Source organism: Carettochelys insculpta, chromosome 3, assembly GCF_033958435.1.
Source record: "Carettochelys insculpta isolate YL-2023 chromosome 3, ASM3395843v1, whole genome shotgun sequence".
NCBI lineage: Eukaryota > Metazoa > Chordata > Testudines > Carettochelyidae > Carettochelys > Carettochelys insculpta.
In genome coordinates, this window is record NC_134139.1 from 200,011,778 (window position 1) to 200,030,086 (window position 18,309).

The 18,309-nt window shown below is 43.6% G+C and overlaps 1 protein-coding gene across 5 annotated transcripts in view; it reads right to left on the reverse strand.

Moving 5' to 3' along the window:
- Positions 1-3,449: 3,449 nt before the first annotated feature.
- PKHD1 (PKHD1 ciliary IPT domain containing fibrocystin/polyductin) overlaps positions 3,450-18,309 on the reverse strand; it is a 455,042-nt gene continuing 440,182 nt past the window's right edge. The window contains exons 66-67 of one of the 5 annotated variants that reach the window (XR_012645152.1): positions 5,136-5,450; positions 3,450-3,893 (exon numbers count right to left, since the gene is read on the reverse strand). Coding sequence is in view for 4 of the 5 variants with exons in the window: in XM_074991416.1 (XP_074847517.1) it covers positions 14,415-14,443 (29 nt within the window). In the remaining variant the exon portion in view is untranslated. Of the gene's footprint in view, positions 3,894-4,511; positions 5,488-12,588; positions 14,444-18,309 lie in introns of those variants that run through there. The other 4 variants (XM_074991417.1, XM_074991418.1, XM_074991419.1 and 1 more) reach the window with 4 other exon arrangements.

The following is an 18,309-nucleotide window of genomic DNA, read 5'->3' on the forward strand; positions in this document are numbered from 1 at the left end:
TTGCTAAAGTCAAGATAAATCACATCCATTGATTTTCCCCTATCCACAGAGCCAGTTATCTCTTCGTAGAAACTAATCAGATTGGTCAGGCATGACTAGCCCTTCATGAATCCATGCTGACTATTCCTGATCACTTTCCCCTCCTCCAACTGCCTCAAAATAACTTCCTTGAGGAGCCCCTCCATGATTTTTCCAGGAACTGATGTAAGACTGACCAGTCTATAGTTTCCTGGACCATTCTTCTTCCCTTTTTTAAAGATGCGTGCTACATTTGCCTTTTTCCAATCATCCGGGATCATTCCTGATCTTCACGACTTTTCAGAGATAATGGCCAAGGGCTCATCACTGACATACGCCAACGCCCTCAGAACCCTCAGATCAATTAGGCCTGGGCCCATGGATTTATATACATTTAGCTTTTTTAGATAGCTCCTAACTTGTTCTTTCCGCACCAAAGGTTGTCCACCTTCTTCCCACAGTGCATCACTTATTGCATTAGTCTGGGAGCTGCCCTTGTCAGTGAAGACAGAGGCAAATAAAGCATTAATTACTTCAGCTTTCCCTACATCATATGTCACTGGGTTACCTCCCTCATCCAGTAAAGGCCCCACACTCTCTCTAATCACCTTCTTCTTGTTAACATGCCTGTAGAAACTTTTCTTGTTATTCTTCACATTCCTCATGTGTTGCAATTCCAGTTGCACTTTTGCCTTCCTGATAACTGCCCTACATTCTCGAACTATACGTTTATATCCCTCCCAAGACATCTGTCCAATTTTCCACTTTTTGTAAGCTCCCTTTTTGTGCCTAAGTTTTCCAAGGATTTCCCCACTAAGCCAGTCTGGTCTCCTACCATATTTACTTCTCTTGCTGCGCATCGGGACAGTTTCATTCTGCTCCTTCACTTGGGCTTCCTTAAAATATTGCCAGTTTTCCTGGACTCCTTTTCCCTTCATGGTAGCATCCCAGGCGATTCTGCCTATCAGGTTCTTGAAGGAGTCAAAGCTGCTTTTCTGAAGTCCAAGATGTGTAATTTGTTGTCCTCTTTCCTTCCTTTGGTCAGGATCGTGAAGTCTACCATCTCACGATCACTGCTTCCCAGGTTGTCACCCACCTCTACCTTCCCTTCGAGTTCCTCCCTGTTTGTAAGCAGCAGATAGATCTGTGCACATCCTCTGGTCGGGTCCTTCAGCACTTGTACCAAGAAGTGATCCCCTAAATTCTCCAGGAACTTCCTGGACTGCTTGTGTACCCCATACTGATCTCCCAACAGATGTCAGGGTAATTAAAGTCCCCCATGATAACAAGAGCCTGCGATCCGGAAACTTCTCTCAGTTGTCCAAAAAAAGCCTCATCCACCTACATTTTGAGTTATATACATATTTACAGTTCACGCTGCCCCCCCCATGCCCCTGATTTTTGTGGGGGAAGGTCGGAGTTGGGATGGGGTGGGAGGGCAGATGTGGGGATCTGTGCGGGGTTAGTAGTCCTTCCAGGTGAACAGCTCCCAGAGCTCCTTCCAAATGCTGACCCCATTGCAGTTGAGCTGCCTGTCAGGGGTCGTGGCAGGCTGCTGGTACCTGGGGGCCATCTTCACCATCCAACCTTGGGGGAGGATCCCCTCATGTGCTTTGATGAGGTTGCGGAGGGCGCAGCAGGTGGCCATGACCTGTGAGACGCTCTCCATCCCCACATCGAGGCACAGGAGGAGATGTCTGAACCGTGCCTTCAGACAGCTGAATGCACACTTGACAAGGTACCTGGCCCATGTGAGCCAGGCATTGAACAACTCCTGGGAGTGTATGACATGGCCTGTGTATGGGCGCATCAACCAGGGCTGGAGGGGGTAGGAGAGGTCACCCTCAGGCAGAGGGGCATGGTGACCTTGCCAACAATGCGCTTCTGCCAGGGCACAAATATTCCAGCCTCCATCCTGAGGAACAGAATGGGGTTCCACAGGATGCACCCATCACGCGCCCAGCTCAGCCTGCCCATATAAATATCCATAAATCTCCCCTGCACATCCACCACTGCCTGGAGCATGACTGAGTGGTACCCCTTGTGGTTCACATAGCATCCGCTGCTGTGGGCTGGGGCCCTGATGGGGCTATGCATCTGGTTGATCACCCAGATGCACTGGGGGAACACGATCTCCATGAAGCCCTCAATGAGCACATCCAGGTCTCCCATGCACACCAGCCACCACACCAGCATGTGGTTGATGGTTCTCATAACCTGCAGCAAAACAAGAGCAGGCACACTTATGGGCATGTGCAGGGGTGCCCCTGCCCTCTTCCCCCTTCCTTTCCCCCACCTCCTGGCTGGGCGACCCTCCCCAGCTAGTGGGGTGTCCATCTGGTAGCGGGTGTGTTTTGTTCCCCCTGGACTGTACCTACCCACCCCAATCCAGCCCCCTGCCTCCCCCGGCCCCTGGGAGTTCCCCATTCCCACCGTCCCCTTCCTCCCCCTGGCCAGGGTGGGGCCTGGAGCAGGGCTTACCTCTATTATGAAGACCCTGAACTTCTGTGCCCGCCCTGAATGGTGGATGTGCCCACCCTGAACTGCTGCCTGATGGAGCAGTAGCTGTCTGGAGTGGACAGTTTCCATATAGCGATGGCCATGTGCATCTCCACAGAAAGGGCCAGCCTCATTCAGGTGTCCTGATGTCACAGCATGGGGGAGGACAAGCTGCAGATCTCCAAGAAGGTCTTCTTCTCCATCCAATGATTCTGCAGCTGTGGCTATTGTCTCATTCCCCGATGACAATCCTGTCCCACCAGTCGGTGCACTGGATGGCCTCGGGGGGAGGTGTGTGGTCGGGACCCAGGAGTCTGGGTCTTTATCTCCACAGGAGGCTGAGGAGGGTGGCCAGGAGGATGACCAGCATCCAGGTCGGGGCAATCCTGCTGGTCTGTGGCTGCTGGGAGTCCATGCCTGTTGGTGGGCATAGTCAGGACTGGGAACTGGCTTTGCCTTCCTGCGAGCAGTAAGGCAGGCCTCAGCAGCTTGTGCGGGGAGGGGCTGTTTGGGTGGGGCCCCAGAATGGCTCTCCAGCCATGAAACTCTATCCATGTCATTTCCTGCCCTGTTCTTCCAGAAGAATGTCTGTGCATGTGTAGACGTGATCTTCCAGAAGAAGGAGCAGCTCTTTCAGGCCGCATTTTATGTGTAGCTGTGATCTTCCAGAAGACGATTCTTTGGAAGCTGTGTCCGGAGGATTGTTTTCTGGAAGATTGTGTAGAAGCAGACATATTTATTAGGTGATGAACTTTCATGGGGCAGACCCATTTCTTCAGATCTCTTTTTCTTTCCTCTCCAGATCTGAAGAAGTGGGTCTGTCCCATGAAAGCTGATCATCTTAGTCTTTAAGGTGCTACAGCATTGCATGCTTTGTTTTGTTAATTTAAATCTGTTTGCCACAAATTAATTCTGTGGAATAGAATATTCATTGACCATTATGTCAAATAACACAGTGATCAATGCATGATCTGATGAATTTATTGGCTACAAATAGAGCAAAAAATGAATTTGCCTTGGAAGAGGAATTGTGAGATTTCTGAAGCTGGAGAGCAAGGAAGCCCTAGAAGCTCTGACTCTAGTCTCTCGGCTTGGTGGGCTGCTCAAGAACCAGGAAATCTTGGAACATTTTCTTTGAATAACAGAGCATCCATGCAGCTCAGAATATTTTGGCAGAAAATTCAGAATTTTTCCATCAACGCTGGCATTTTCTCACCAAAATGCTTATTTGTTTTGGCTAAAAGCCAAGTAGTCTGGTCTGAGTATGCTGTTGCCTCATGGAGTTGTCATTTTAATTCCTTGTGGCCTCTGAGCCAAGCTCCATCATCAGACTTCTTTTTCCACAGTCCACTAGGGATTCCCATTTGCCTCACCTCCTGTCTCCAAAGGAAAGAAAGTTAGAGATACAGTCCAATCAGGGAGCCTGACCTAAGCATGAGAATGGGAGTAATAGGCACCCATATTCCTAGGAAGCATTACAGCAGCACTTCCAAATCAACATTTTAGTTTTAAAATTTTGGCCAAAAATGAAATTTTCTGAGACAGAGGAAAATTCTCACAAGTGCTATCTACTACAAATAGGAAAGCTTTAAAGCAAACCCTGATATTCTGGTCAAGGTAACTACACATTCTTCTGTCTTAAACAAGCAGCAAAATGTATGAAAGGAGCTTCATCTGTTGCATTTGCCATCAGCTGCCTATTGCCTTAGGCCCAGAGAACATACTGGAGTGGGTTGTTCTCTTTGCTTTTTCAGCTGGCTAGTTCTGTTTGAGTCAGTGGTTAAGATTAATTCCAAAGCTCAGTTAGAACCAAAGCAAGGGTGAACCTGATTACGTAAATGAGAACCAACCCAGGTTTCCTCCACAGGCTCCAACATATACAGAGACACAAACTTTTTAATGAAATTTGAAGTTTCCATCACTACAAACCAATGGAGTTGAATGGGAGAAATGAGGAACAGAAGGAAAGGAAGCTAAAAGAAGGTGCAACAGCAAGTAAATACTTCTATGAGCTTGCCAGCAGACAATTCACAGCACTCTTGGGGCCAAATACAGCCCTGGTGTAAACGGGAACTACTTTCATTTATTACCAAACATGAACATTGCAGAGAGTGCTTAATCAGTGCAAGTAACACTACTTTGCAAGTTAATCTGACTTCTGATCACCTACTATCCAATATATACCTTATACCACCACTGAGTGTAAATTTCACCATTAAATTAAAAAGCAGGCAGGTTTATTGAGTACAGCCCATACAGTTTATTGCCTACCTGTCACAAGTTTAAGACCTGATAAGCTTGTACATCACCAAGTATCTCCTAAGACATATTATTGACCTGCTAGAAGTTTAGACTTTTGGAGGAGATATAAAACTAAGGTCCAGATTTTGCAGTCATTAAAGATCCCCTGGAAGCAGTCTGTTTTGGTAAGACTAAGGAGCTGTGGCTAAATTTCAATACATTAACAAGCTGCAGGATGTTAACAACTTAGCAAGTAGAAAGTCACTTAATAAACTAACAAACAATGAGCTTGATTTGGAAGAAGACTGGACCAGAGAACTAACAGAGAGTGAAAATTAGGCTTCATGGCGACATGAAATATGCTCACGAAAACTTACACTTTGGAGTCTTTATTTGAGGCTTCTGCTTATGTAAATTAATTAATCTAATCCCACAGCATCTCTGTCAGCTCAGGACCTAAAATGGTGGTATTTCATTTCAGAGCTTGAATCAGTTTCAGAAGTTGAAGAGGTGGCAGATCTGTTATTCCAATTTACTTCACAGAGGCGGACTCTGGTTGAGAACGAGGGATCAAAATTCAAGGAGACCCAGATACTGAGAAAGTTATGATCCAGAGTTTGAATTCATGATTGCTTACAGATCACTAAAGGCCCTGAAGCGTAGAGATGGTTAAGTGAAAGGTCCTCTTCTTTCTTCAAATAGAAAGCATTTAAATTATTCAGATTTTAACTGAAAAAACAAAAATGGTAAATGGCGTATTTTGTTTGTGTGAATTATACATTTAATCAAAACACCATTTTTCTTCAGAAATAAAGTTTAGATGCAGAGTTGTCATCCAGTGGTTGTCTTAACCATTCAGTGGAACATACTGAGGTCTAGGCCTCTGAGGATGCTCCAGATTAAGGCCACAGTTTGGCAGAGGTTTACACACATACTTAACATTATTCACTGTCAGCTTCTAGGAGCTAAGAGACTAAATACTTCTCAGGACCTGTGCATAAATCCTTCCTGGAATAGGACCTAAATTTAGAAGTTGATTCTGAAGAATATAAACTAGGCTAACAAAAATTGGTAAAACCAGAGCACCCCTACCCTTTTACCCATTTAATCCAACCTGCATAGCCATTGCTAGGTTGTAGGTGAACAGTTTTATGATAGCTCCCACAATATTTTAGCGTCTGCCTCATCCCAGCTGTACCTTTTTACTGAGACTTTATGACAGTTTCCTGTTTACCATATTGTGTCTGGGCCCAAACCAAACCTCAGTCCCAAACACAATTACTGGGGCTTGACCCTGGAAGATGTCAAGCACTATTCTGAGATGTTTAGCACTAGAACTGGTTGAAAATTGTCAATGAGGATTTTTTTAAATTGTAAAATGGTCTTTTGGGGAGGAAAGGAAAATGTTCAGAATTCTTTTCAATTCTTTTGTCTAAAAAAAATTGTGGTTTTGTCTGTTCAAGTTTTTGTTTTCATTTTCATACTAGTTTTCTCCGCCCTTTTCAGCAGCACAGCATAAAAAAGGAAAGGAATGTTTGAGTCAAGGAGAAAAAACTATTTTAAAACTGAAAGACAGTGGGCTTTTTTAATGTAAATTTTCAAAACTGGACTTTTTTTTTAAGAATGTTCCCGAGTATGTTTGGAGGTGTCAGTGCTTTCTGAATCCTGTGGAACAAAAATAAAATAAAATAAAATATAATAATCATTCTCACTTTTAAAAAAATGGGAAAAATTACTATTCCCCTCTGAACAGCTCTGCTGAATCCCCTCAGCAGCAAGCAGCATCAGTGGGAGCTTGGACAGTACACAGAACACCTTGGCAACATGTTGCAGAACTGAACCCTGTGTCAGGAGGTCAGCCATTCCCTCAGTTTTTTACGTGGTTTTTCTGGCTTTCAAAAGTAGAATAAAATCACAGCTATTGCAGAAGGGCTTGGACAGTGACAGAGCCAGTAATGCTAACAATATAGTTGGGTTGAAACTGACTAGTATTTAAAGTGGCAATGCCCTGTTAACCATATCTGTGATATGCTAACTTTCTTAATGAGAAGCAGACAAGTAGCACTTTAAAGACCAGCAAAATGGTTTATTAGGTGAGCTTTTGTGGGACAGACCCATTTCTTCAGACCATAGCCAGACCAGAACAGACTCAATATTTAAGGCACAGAGAACCAAAAACAGTAAGCAAGGAGGACAGATCAGAAAAAAAGATAATCAAGTTGAGCAAATCAGAGAGTGGAGGGGTGGGGGGGAAGGTCAAGAATTAGACCGGTTCTGTTCAATATCTTCATTAACGATTTAGATATTGACATAGAAAGTACACTTATTAAGTTTGCAGATGATACCAAGCTGGGAGGGGTTGCAATTTCTTTGGAGGACAGGGTCATAATTCAAAAGGATCTGGATAAACTGGAAAAATTGGCTGAGGTAAACAGGATGAAGTTTAATAAGGACAAATGCAAAGTGCTCCACTTAGGAAGAAATAATCAGTGTCACACATACAGAATGGGAAAGGACTGCCTAGGAATGAGTACAGCAGAAAGGGATCTGGGGGTTATAGTGGACCACAAGCTAAATATGAGTCAACAGTGTGATGCTGTTGCGAAAAAGACAAACATGATTCTAGGATGCATTAACAGGTGTGTTGTGAACAAGACACGAGAAGTCATTCTCCCGCTCTACTCTGCACTGGTTAGGCCTCAGCTGGAGTATTGTGTCCAGTTCTGGGCACCGCAGTTCAGGAAGGATGTGGAGAAATTGGAGAGGGTCCAGAGGAGAGCAACAAGAATGATCAAAGGTTTAGAGAACATGACCTATGAAGAAAGGCTGAAAGAATTGGGCTTGTTTAGTTTGGAAAAGAGAAGATTGAGGTGTGACATGATAGCAGTTTTCAGGTATTTAAAAGGGTGTCATAAGGCAGAGGGAGGGAACTTGTTCTTCCTTGCCTCTGAGGATAGAACAAGAGGCAATGGACTGAAATTGCAGCAGGGGAGGTTCAGGTTGGACATTAGGAAAACGTTCCTAACTGTCAGGGTGATCAAACACTGGAACAAATTGCCAAGGGAGGTGGTAGAATCTCCATCACTGGAGCTATTTAAGAAGAGGTTAGATAGATGGCTTTCAGGGATGGTCTAGAAAATGCTTGGTCCTGCCATGAGGGCAGGGGGCTGGACTCGATGGCCTCTCGAGGTCCCTTCCAGTCCTACTCTTCTATGATTCTATGATTCTGTGATTGAGCCAAGTAGCCGACAAGTCGCTATAGTGACTCAGAAAGTTCCCATCACGATTTAAACCATGTGTTAATGTGCCGAATTTGAATATAAAGGCCAGCTCAGATGTTTCTCTTTCCAAAACGGAGCGATAATTCCTTTTCTGTAACACACATACCTTTAGGTCATTGACAGAATGCCCCATTCCATTAAAATGTTGACTAACTGGTTTGTGGATCTGGACTGTTTTGATGTCTGTTTTGTGCCCATTGACCCTTTGTCTAAGGGAGTTAGAAGTCTGTCCAATATACAAAGCATCTGGGCATTGTTGGCACATGATGGCATATATGATGTTAGTAGAGGAGCGTGAGAAAGTGCCCGTGATTCTGTGAGTAACCTGGTTAGGTCCAGTGATGGTATTTCCAGAGAAGATATGTGGACAAAGCTGGCAGTGGGCTTTGTTGCAGGGAAAGGTTCCAGGACATACCCCAGGAACACCAGTCCTGGAACCTTTCCCTGCAACAAAGCCCGCTGCCAGCTTTGTCCACATATCTTCTCTGGAAATACCATCACTGGACCTAACCAGGTTACTCACAGAATCACGGGCACTTTCTCACGCTCCTCTACTAACATCATATATGCCATCATGTGCCAACAATGCCCAGATGCTTTGTACATTGGACAGACTTCTAACTCCCTTAGACAAAGGGTCAATGGGCACAAAACAGACATCAAAACAGTCCAGATCCACAAACCAGTTAGTCAACATTTTAATGGAATGGGGCATTCTGTCAATGACCTAAAGGTATGTGTGTTACAGAAAAGGAATTATCGCTCCGTTTTGGAAAGAGAAACATCTGAGCTGGCCTTTATATTCAAATTCGGCACATTAACACATGGTTTAAATCGTGATGGGAACTTTCTGAGTCACTATAGGGGCTTGTCTGCTACTTGGCTCAATCTAATTCTTGACCTTCCCCCCCACCCCTCCACTCTCTGATTTGCTCACCTTGATTATCTTTTTTATGATTTGTCCTCCTTGCTTACTGTTTCGTTTCTCTGTGCCTTAAATATTGAGTCTGTTCTGGTCTGGCTATGGTCTGAAGAAGTGGGTCTGTCCCATGAAAGCTCTCCTAATAAACCATTTTGCTGGTCTTTAAAGTGCTACTTGACTGCTTTTTGTTTTGATAGTGTATAGACTAGCACGTCTTCCTGTTTGTTTCTGAATGAGCTTGCTGATCCTTACATGCACAAGCCACTATATTCTCTTCAGTAGGTTGTATAGAAGTCATTGAAACTATTAATATTATTATTATTACTACCAGTAGTGCCACTCCTGGACTAGTAGCCTATTGTGCTGGGGTGGTACAAACACAGAACAAAAGGACAGTCCTTAATCCCAAAAAGCATCTAATCTAGATATAAGACAAGAGACGTCAGAGGGAAACAAACAGTCAAGGCCACACAAGGAAGAATGCTGGTTAGCATGACAGTCAGTGATCTGAGCACACCAGCCTCCACCCATTGTCAACTCCTGTGACTCAGGGTTTGTGAGAGCAGAGCCTCATTTTATTATTATTACTGTATTGAACTACAATTTACCTGTATGTCAGAGTTCTGTACTAATTGAGGGTCTGATTTTATCCCTCCCAGTAAAATTCACAGTGATCTGGATTACATATTTGTTAGAAGGAAATAAAATGTGATTATTCCATAGGAAAACCATGGCTGGAATCCAAGCTTCCTACAAATCAGATATTCTTTTCCTACGTGCATGCGCTTGCTTAATGAATCCTCTGCTGACAAGAGGTGCTAGATTGATGGCTTTAGGGACCAGAGTCTTCTATTTAGCCACAGTAATTATACAGCATCGGCAGCAACACTGTAAATTATGTCCACGCTGCATAACCACGTCTTACCCTTGACCTGAAAGTACCACCGAGAAGGTAGCTCAGTTTCCTGGCCTTTCTATTCTTGGTCTCTCTGCTGTGACAGTCAGCATAGGAGGGTGTCAATTAGTGCTTATTTTAATAGACAACACGGGCACACCACAGGGAGGTTCATTTCAAAGCTGAATTTTAATTATGAAGCTTGTTGGCATTGACATTTCATAAGTACAGGCTCTCACACAAGGTTACTCCTAGCATGACCAGAAATAAATCTCTTCTCAGTCAGTTTTGGTTCTTTTTCTGAGCCTGATTTAGACTAGAAAGGTCGGAGGGGGTGGAAATGAAAAACGAAAACCTCAAAGGAAAAAGTTCACTGCAGTTTTTTAGAACATCTTTGTGGGCACCTAACTGGTAATTTTTTTACACCATCTGATGCATGCATCTCTAATATTTACATCTTCCATGATGTGACATGATCCTAAAGATGCCATTACCTGGCTTGATATAACTGCACCATCAATGTCATTTTGGACAATAGAAAAGGTGCTCAGTTTCCTTCAAAAAGTCTGAATCTTCTCCTCTAAGAGGTAGGACCATAGCTTGATTTTGGATTCCCTCTTCCTCATATGTGGGATCTGATACATGAAGGCACAAGTGTGGCACTACACCCCATATTCTTCACAGATAGGAATAGGACATAACTAAGAGGTACTTTCTGCAAGAATCAGAGGGGTAGCCGTGTTAGTCTGGATCTGTAGAGCAACGAAGGGTCCTGTGGCACCTTATAGACTAACAGAAAAGTTTAGAGCATGAGCTTTCGTGAGTTAACTCACTTCTTCAGATGCTGTCTTCAGATGAGTTAACTCATGAAAGCTCATGCTCTAAACTTTTCTGTTAGTCTATAAGGTGCCACAGGACCCTTCGTTTGTGCAAGAAGGGTCACAAAAGACATTGGAAAAGACTCAGATTTACTGAAGCTGATTATCTTATTTACAGGCATGTATCATTTCTGTATTAGAAGTTAAGACTATTGTCTGTGGAACAGAACCATGGAGATATGCATGTCTTGTAGAGCTGGAAGGACGTTGAGAGGTCATTAAATTCACTCACCATCACTGGCAGAATTTGTTTTTTAGTGTAACGTGCCTCAGACCCTGGAGAGACCCTCTCAAGGATTGAATTCACAACCTTATGTATATAAGGCCAATACACTCACTACTCAGCTATCCCTTCCACTGCACTAAGTGTGTTTACACCTGGAGCATCCCCACCAGACAGTATGAAAACAGCTTGGATGAGCCAGTGGGAGAACAATAGGACGTTAAAGACGCTGCTAACAACCTTGACTCATACCTGCTTTGACAATGCAGGATGTGATCAAGCTGCCTGGTACTGGACTCCTCCTAGATTGCTAGTAGTTCTCCACTAGTAGAGAATGGATATCCAACTGGGAAATAAAGGATGATGATTTTATGTAAACCCTATTTGAGGCTGATAAGAGAGATAGGTGTCAGTTCTTCACTGTATCCTTGCCCAAGATGACTGCTGTAAACATCTGAGAGTGAACTGGGGAAGAAAGGACTAAACTCAGGCTGGAAAAGCCATGAGCCTATGGATAAAATGCTTAAAACAACATTTACAGTGAGAAATTACTACCTATAGACAGTTTCTTTCGTGTATTCAGTTTAGTGTGTGTGTTTGCATTGTTTGCTTGGTCATCTGCTTTGAGCTTTTGTGCTACCCTTTATAATCACTTAAAATCTTTCTTTTTTTAGTTGAAGAACTTGTTTTGTTTTCTCTAAACCCCAGTTTATGGAACTCATACTGGGGCAGGAGAAAGATAAGCTGTGCATATCTTCCTCCACATTGAGGGAGAGGGCACGGTTTAGGAGCTTACACACCACAGTTCTGTTTGCAGCACCAGACATACAAATTTGGGTTTGCATTGATGTACCGGGCAGTTCTGTAGCTGAATCTTCCCAGGCTCTGTGGAATCTCAGTACATCAGGTGGCACTTCAAAGGGTGGGGTTTACCAGTTACAATAAGGACCTGACCTTTGATGTTTCAGGGCCTTATAATGCAAAGCATAGTAAGCTGGGACCTATCGCTCTCCTTTACAGCAGGTTGAAAATTCAAAAGAGATCTTTGTGAACATTTGTTCTAAATTCCTTTCTGTCCAAAATTTGATGACTGTTATTGTTGTTTTTCACAAACAATTCAAACTAGCTCCATAGGTGGCTTAAAAATCACCCCCCCAAAAAAAATTATTAAATTCACTGAATTTTAACTTTTCATTGAAAAATATCCTGGACAAATTAAATTTTGGATGATGTTGACACCTCTACTGTGGTGAGGGAGACATAAGTATGGAACTCTCTAGGAGAGGGTGAACAAACCCCATGAGATGAAGGTGAAGAAGGCTATGAAACTATTTCAACATCCTTCCACTAGAGTGGCCAGCTGTCATCCCTGTGAACTAGACACATGGACAACATGCCACATGCATAAAGGGCATTGGAGGGAAGAGTATGTGTACCCTGCCCTACAGGGTGTGTTGTCCTCTAGTAGCTCAGACTCATGTTATGTAGAGGAATTAGTTAAGGATGTGCTGTTTAATTGTCCCCTCTTTTCCTGTCTTCACCAGTAGAAGGAGCCATGGAGGGCAGCCAGCCATTGGAGATTGTAGGACAGCACAGCATATTTGCTTCCTGTATTTCAGAGGAGAGGGATGAGGGATAAACATTGTATACATTAGCCTGAGATACCTCAGGGTTGTTATTACAGAGCCACAAGGGTCTTCATATTACACAATCAATGCCAGGAACACCATCTGCATTATCAACCCGAATCATGCTGATGGGTAATTTTAAATTGGAGCCTTTCAGGGCAGCTGGAATTTGAACTTGAACTGAAGGACCAAGGCACAGCAGTTGAAAGCTGAAGAGTCATAAGTAGCATTTAATTGGTGTTGGAATGCTCTGAAACACCATCGTAATATGGGTGACATCCAGATGGAATTTCTGCCAGTCTCACAGAGGCTTCTTTGAAAGCAGTGCCCCAAATGCCTTGCAGGCTATGAGGTAAATGCACCCCACATATGCCATTTCAGCAAACGCAGAAACATCAGTGACCTCAGATCTCCAAGCATGGACCAGTTTCCAACATCTGCTGCTCTTTGTACCAAGACATATGGGGATCTACCTATCTAGAGCTCCACTGATAATCCTCTTCTGCATGGTATCTGTGGAATCTTGTTCTTAGAATGGCCAAACCAGAGTTGCTACACTGTCCCCGTCTTAATGTTCTTCTTTATTGGATGTGTCAGTAGCATCTTCCATTTTAATATTTGATAAATATAAAGTGACAAAAATGAGTTAGAATACTGTCTCTACCACTAGTGAACAAAACCTGTGCAGCCTCCTCAAATTAATATCACGCCTCCCTATATCCCCCCAAAAGAGAAATCAATTTTAAAAGACAGCAAATCTATGTTTATTATTATTATACCCTCAGGAGTAAAAAGTTGAGAAATTGTTAATAATCATTTGACTCGAAAAAACAAGGTTTGGGATGGTTTTGTACGAATGCAGCAGCTTTAATTTTCATCTAGCCTAACATTTTTTATGATTAAAACTGCATGAATATCCTTTTTAAAAGCAGTAATATCTCCTCTCTGCTAGGCAGAATTTCCTGTGTTGGAGATTTCTGCATTGTCTGACCCCATTTCAGTCAATTTTCCATATCCTGCCTGTCTCGTATCCACTGAGGGAACACACTGATGCTGTGTTTATGCTAATTTTATGCTCTCTGAGTTGTGTCTGTTATTCAAAGCAGTTATTGCCAGTAATCGTATTTCTGCTGAAGCCCCCAGGGCAGACTAGGCCTCAAAATCGGGCCTGCAGACGGAGTCAGAGCCATCAGAGCCTGCTGGTAAATGGCAGTTCTTTCCCGCAGAATCTGATATCAGTTACTTCACAAACACAGTAATAAAATGAAACAAATCAGATTTTCAAGTAAATAAACCAGACTTCAATGGCAGCGACAATGGTCAGGACAACAGGATTTTAATAAGTGATACTGTACGCAGGGAAAATATAAACATACCTCATCCCCTTTCCCCACCCCACCAAAACCAGCTGCCTTAACTCCCATTAGGAAAAAAACCCAAAAAAACCCAAAAAAAACAAATCTACCTGCACCTATCCCTGGTATTCTCTGATGGCATGTATAGAAATTCCATTGAAATGGTATTCCCAAGGGACAGATATCTTTGGATATACAGTATCTGAAGAGACGAATATTGCTGTTTTCCCTCCATTTATCTTAGCTACAGAAAATCACAAGTGAATTTGTGCACCAAAGCACTGGGTTGACAGTAACCAGTAAGAAGAAGAAGTTGATGGTCACATGAAGGTCCTTTCTCTCACCAGGTCACTGACCTAGTACTTAGAACTGGGTTCCATTCATATCTTTACCACGATCTTCCTGGGTAACCTTGGGCATGTCACTTAAGATCAGGTTCTCAAGCATTTCTCAGCCAGAAAGGAACTCATCATTTCAAGGGAGCTCATCTCCTATTGAGGCACCTGTGCAAATGTCAGATACACAAAATCACAGATGGACTGAAACAGAATATATTATAACAGAAAAAATAATGAGGAAAGCAAGAGTCTTCATCTTTGCAAGAGTTTTTTCTTCAAAAGTGTTTGATGTTTTGTCAAAAAAAATAATGTAATATATTTGAGTTCTGGCCTGAATTCTTCACTGTTCAGTTGCCAAAAACTCTCCCACAACCGTCCAAAAATGACAAGATGATCTGTTGGTTCTTTTTTTGCCTTTGAAAGCAATGAAACATTTCCTGTGAAAATTTCTGGTTTGACCAAAAATGCCTTTTATTCCCTTTTTAAATTTAAAAAAAAGTGGTTCCAATGATGATAAAAAAAATCAGTTAGTTATGTTCAAATGTGTTAAGGAGATTGTGACACATGGGACCCAGTGGTCACTGTACTAGACTCTAAACAAGCTGGACATTTATTTTTATGCCTAAATGGAATATATATTTGTCTCATAGGGCTGAGAGAAGCCTTCCAAGATCATCAAATCCAGGTCTCTGCCCTCTCAGCAGGACCTATCACCATCACTGAAATATTTTTTTTAATCTATTTGCACCAGATCCCTAAACAGTCCTTTCAAGGGCTGAACTCACAACCCTAGTGTTAGCAGGCCAGTGAGCTACTCCTTCCCCCCAGCAGAAATATACTGAAAAATTCAGGCCTTATTCCCATTTTAAAGGTAAGGCACTGAAGCACAAAAATACCAGTACTATTTCCTTTCTTTTGCCCCTCATCTGTCTTGTCCACTTAATTATACATTCTTTGATACATTTATTTACAGCACTAAGACCAATGGAGCTCTGACCTTGACCTTGGACTTCTTCAAGTCTCTCCTTAAGACATACTTCTAATTTGAAACCTGCAAACTTTAGCCTTCCTGTTGGTGGAGCAATGCCTTAAGAGAAGCTCTGTGAGAAACCACAAGATGCTCTGATTTCCGAACAGATCACCCACTTTATCTTATTGATATATAGCCTTTGTTCTCCTTGCCTCCTGATCTCCAATGCTTGTCACTGTCTCTTGTCACATCTCAACTAAAATTCTAATTCAGACAACTAAAGGCAGTGAGAATCTTTGCACTGACTTTGTTAGGCTTCGGATCAGGTTTTTGCATTGAAATTGGGGCAGAGGTATTCAGCCAATTGTGCCTTCACTAACTGGTATAATCAAATCAGTAGAGTTATTCTGACTTTACACCAACGTCTGAATTTGGCTCATTTTCTGGGAAGCATCAGAGATATATCACCTCTGCTTTTGTCTGAAATATTTGCCTTTTGCTGATCTCTGGAAGTCTGGTTTTAGACTTTGCTCTAATGGAAGAAAGTGATGATCTGACTGATTATTGCCTTTCATTGATGGTTTAAAGACCTGGAATAAAATCTTGCCTTTAGTATAGTTGATGGGAGTTTTCCCATTGGCTTCAGGAGGGCCAGAGCTTCATTCCTGCTCACCAACCTAATCCTTTCCTAATCCTTTTGGTTATTAGCAGCCTTGATACCATTGACAATGAGGTACTACTGACAGGACTGAGGATCTAGGCAGGGAGAGAGTTAGTCGTGCTTCAGTAGCTCCATTCTTCTCTCATGATTGGTGATTGCTCATCTGTCCAATGGGGTCTTCTGCAAGGGCACCTCAAGCTTCCCCTCTTCAATGGGACTCTGAAGTCAAAAGGGTAGATAACTAGATGATATGGGCTGCCATGCCAACTATAACATCACAACATGCAGCTCCATGTAGGTCTTTCATCAGACCCTGTGAATGGGATGTATCAGGCCCTTTGAAGCCACCCTGCTGGAGGCCTTGTGGCCCTATCACACCACCTCCCAGAAGAGGAACTGGGAGGCCCTCCAGGCTTGCCTAGAAAGGCTTCAGGGAAGCAGCCAATCAAAGCTCAGGAGGCTCAGTTAAAAGGATTTGAGGCACCTGAGTTGACCGGTTGCTTGTAGGGATCAGAGGAGCAACGAAGATGCTTCTTTCCGCAGCTCAAGGAAAAATCAGAAGATGGATTCTGGGGATCCTGGCATTCAATGAGGAAAACTTTCTGCCCTGAGATAAGGGTGAAGAGGAGGGGGCTATGTGTGAAGTGGCCCAGGGAACAGCAGTATTGATTATTAAATTAAGGGACCCTATTTATAGGTTTCCTGGGTTGGGCCCCAAAGTAGTGGGTGGAGCTCCCCCCCCCCAACCAGCCAATGGCATCATGGTCTAACCCTGGAGGAGGCTGTAGTGTTTTTGTAGAGGTCCAAAAGAAGGGTAGGACTTCAAGGGACACCATACAACTAATAAAGATGATGGTTCTCCAGAAAGCCTTGGGACACTGCACTATACCAGGGATGGAATTAAAGCTAGCCTAGAAAGAGCTGAGAATTTAGCCAAGAAACAGGGCTGTGGACACCAGCAAGGGCAGAATGATAGTCCTTGTTGGATCTTTGTTACCCTGGAAGTCTGACTTAGCCTGGGGGCTGAGCCACCGAAGACCCCCCAATAAGGGGAACAGCCAACAGAGGGTGCCACAAGAGGAAAAAATGCACGCTTGGATCCAGCTGACAGGAGGTGCTCACAAGAGGTATAACCTCATGGCCTAGTCAAGATGTAGCCAAGACTGAAGCTTGAATGTGAGATAGTGATGACTGAATTTGAACTATAATCAGGCAGTGGTGGTGGTGTGTGGCTGATGGGAGTACCCACTAGAGCTTTGTTCTGTCTCTCTGTGGAGCTATACCTGCCTTGGCTCATGAAACCTGTATGGTGTGTCTCTTATGATGAGGGCCCTGTCAGATTCATGGCTGTGAATTTGGTCTGTTCTGTACTTCTACCTTACACTACAGATTACACTGAGGAGAACAGCACTGCACAAGCTGGGGATTCCAATCCAAAAAGTGACTGCAGGGGCTGCAAGTTTATTGTATGGGGGCTGAGGTATCACCACCCTTCCTTCTGCACTGCCTTCAGATCCGGGTGGCTGGAGAGGAGCAAATGCAGGCAAAGGGACCTGTTCTGCAAGCAGCAGAGGACAAGTGGTGGTGGTAACATTATATCAGGCCATCCTTTGTTGCAGACGGTGGCTCTGCCTTCAAGCTCGGTTCCCAGCCAGCAGCCACCACGCTCCAGACTCTTAGTCTAAAGGCAGCCGTGCCAGCAGAATTAGTGCAGAAGTAGAGGTGTCAATACTATGACCCCATCACCAGCCCTTTTGGATTAGGACCCCAACAGATACAACACTGTGAAACTTCAGATTTTAAATGTCTGAAATCATGACATTTACATTTTTTTAAAATCCCATGATCATGAAATTGACCAAAATGGACCATATGTTTCGTAGGGTCCTACCTGCGTTCAGCCCAAGCTGTTTCGGAATGGTCCAAATGGCAGAAATACCCATTGGAACATCACCAGAAAGAGAAATGGTTGATTTTTTTTCTCTTTTTCACCAAAATCCTCCTTCCATTAAAAAAAAAAAAAAAAAGCTTTTCAACCTATGTGCCATAAATGGACGTGGGACTGTAAAGCTATGTCCACACATGAAGCCTACATCGAAGTAGCCTATTTCGATGTGGAGACATCGAAATAGGCTATTTTGATGAATAACGTCTACACGTCCTCCAGGGCTGGCAACGTCGATGTTCAACATCGACGTTGGGCAGCACCACATCGAAATAGGCACAGCGAGGGAATGTCTACACCCCAAAGTAGCACACATCGAAATAGGGGTGCCAGGCACAGCTGCAGACAGGGTCACAGGGCGGGCTAGTGCTTCCAGGGCAACAGCTAGCCGCTCCCTTAAAGGGCCCCTCCCAGACACACTCAGCCTGCACAGCACGTGGTCTGCAGAGCCATAG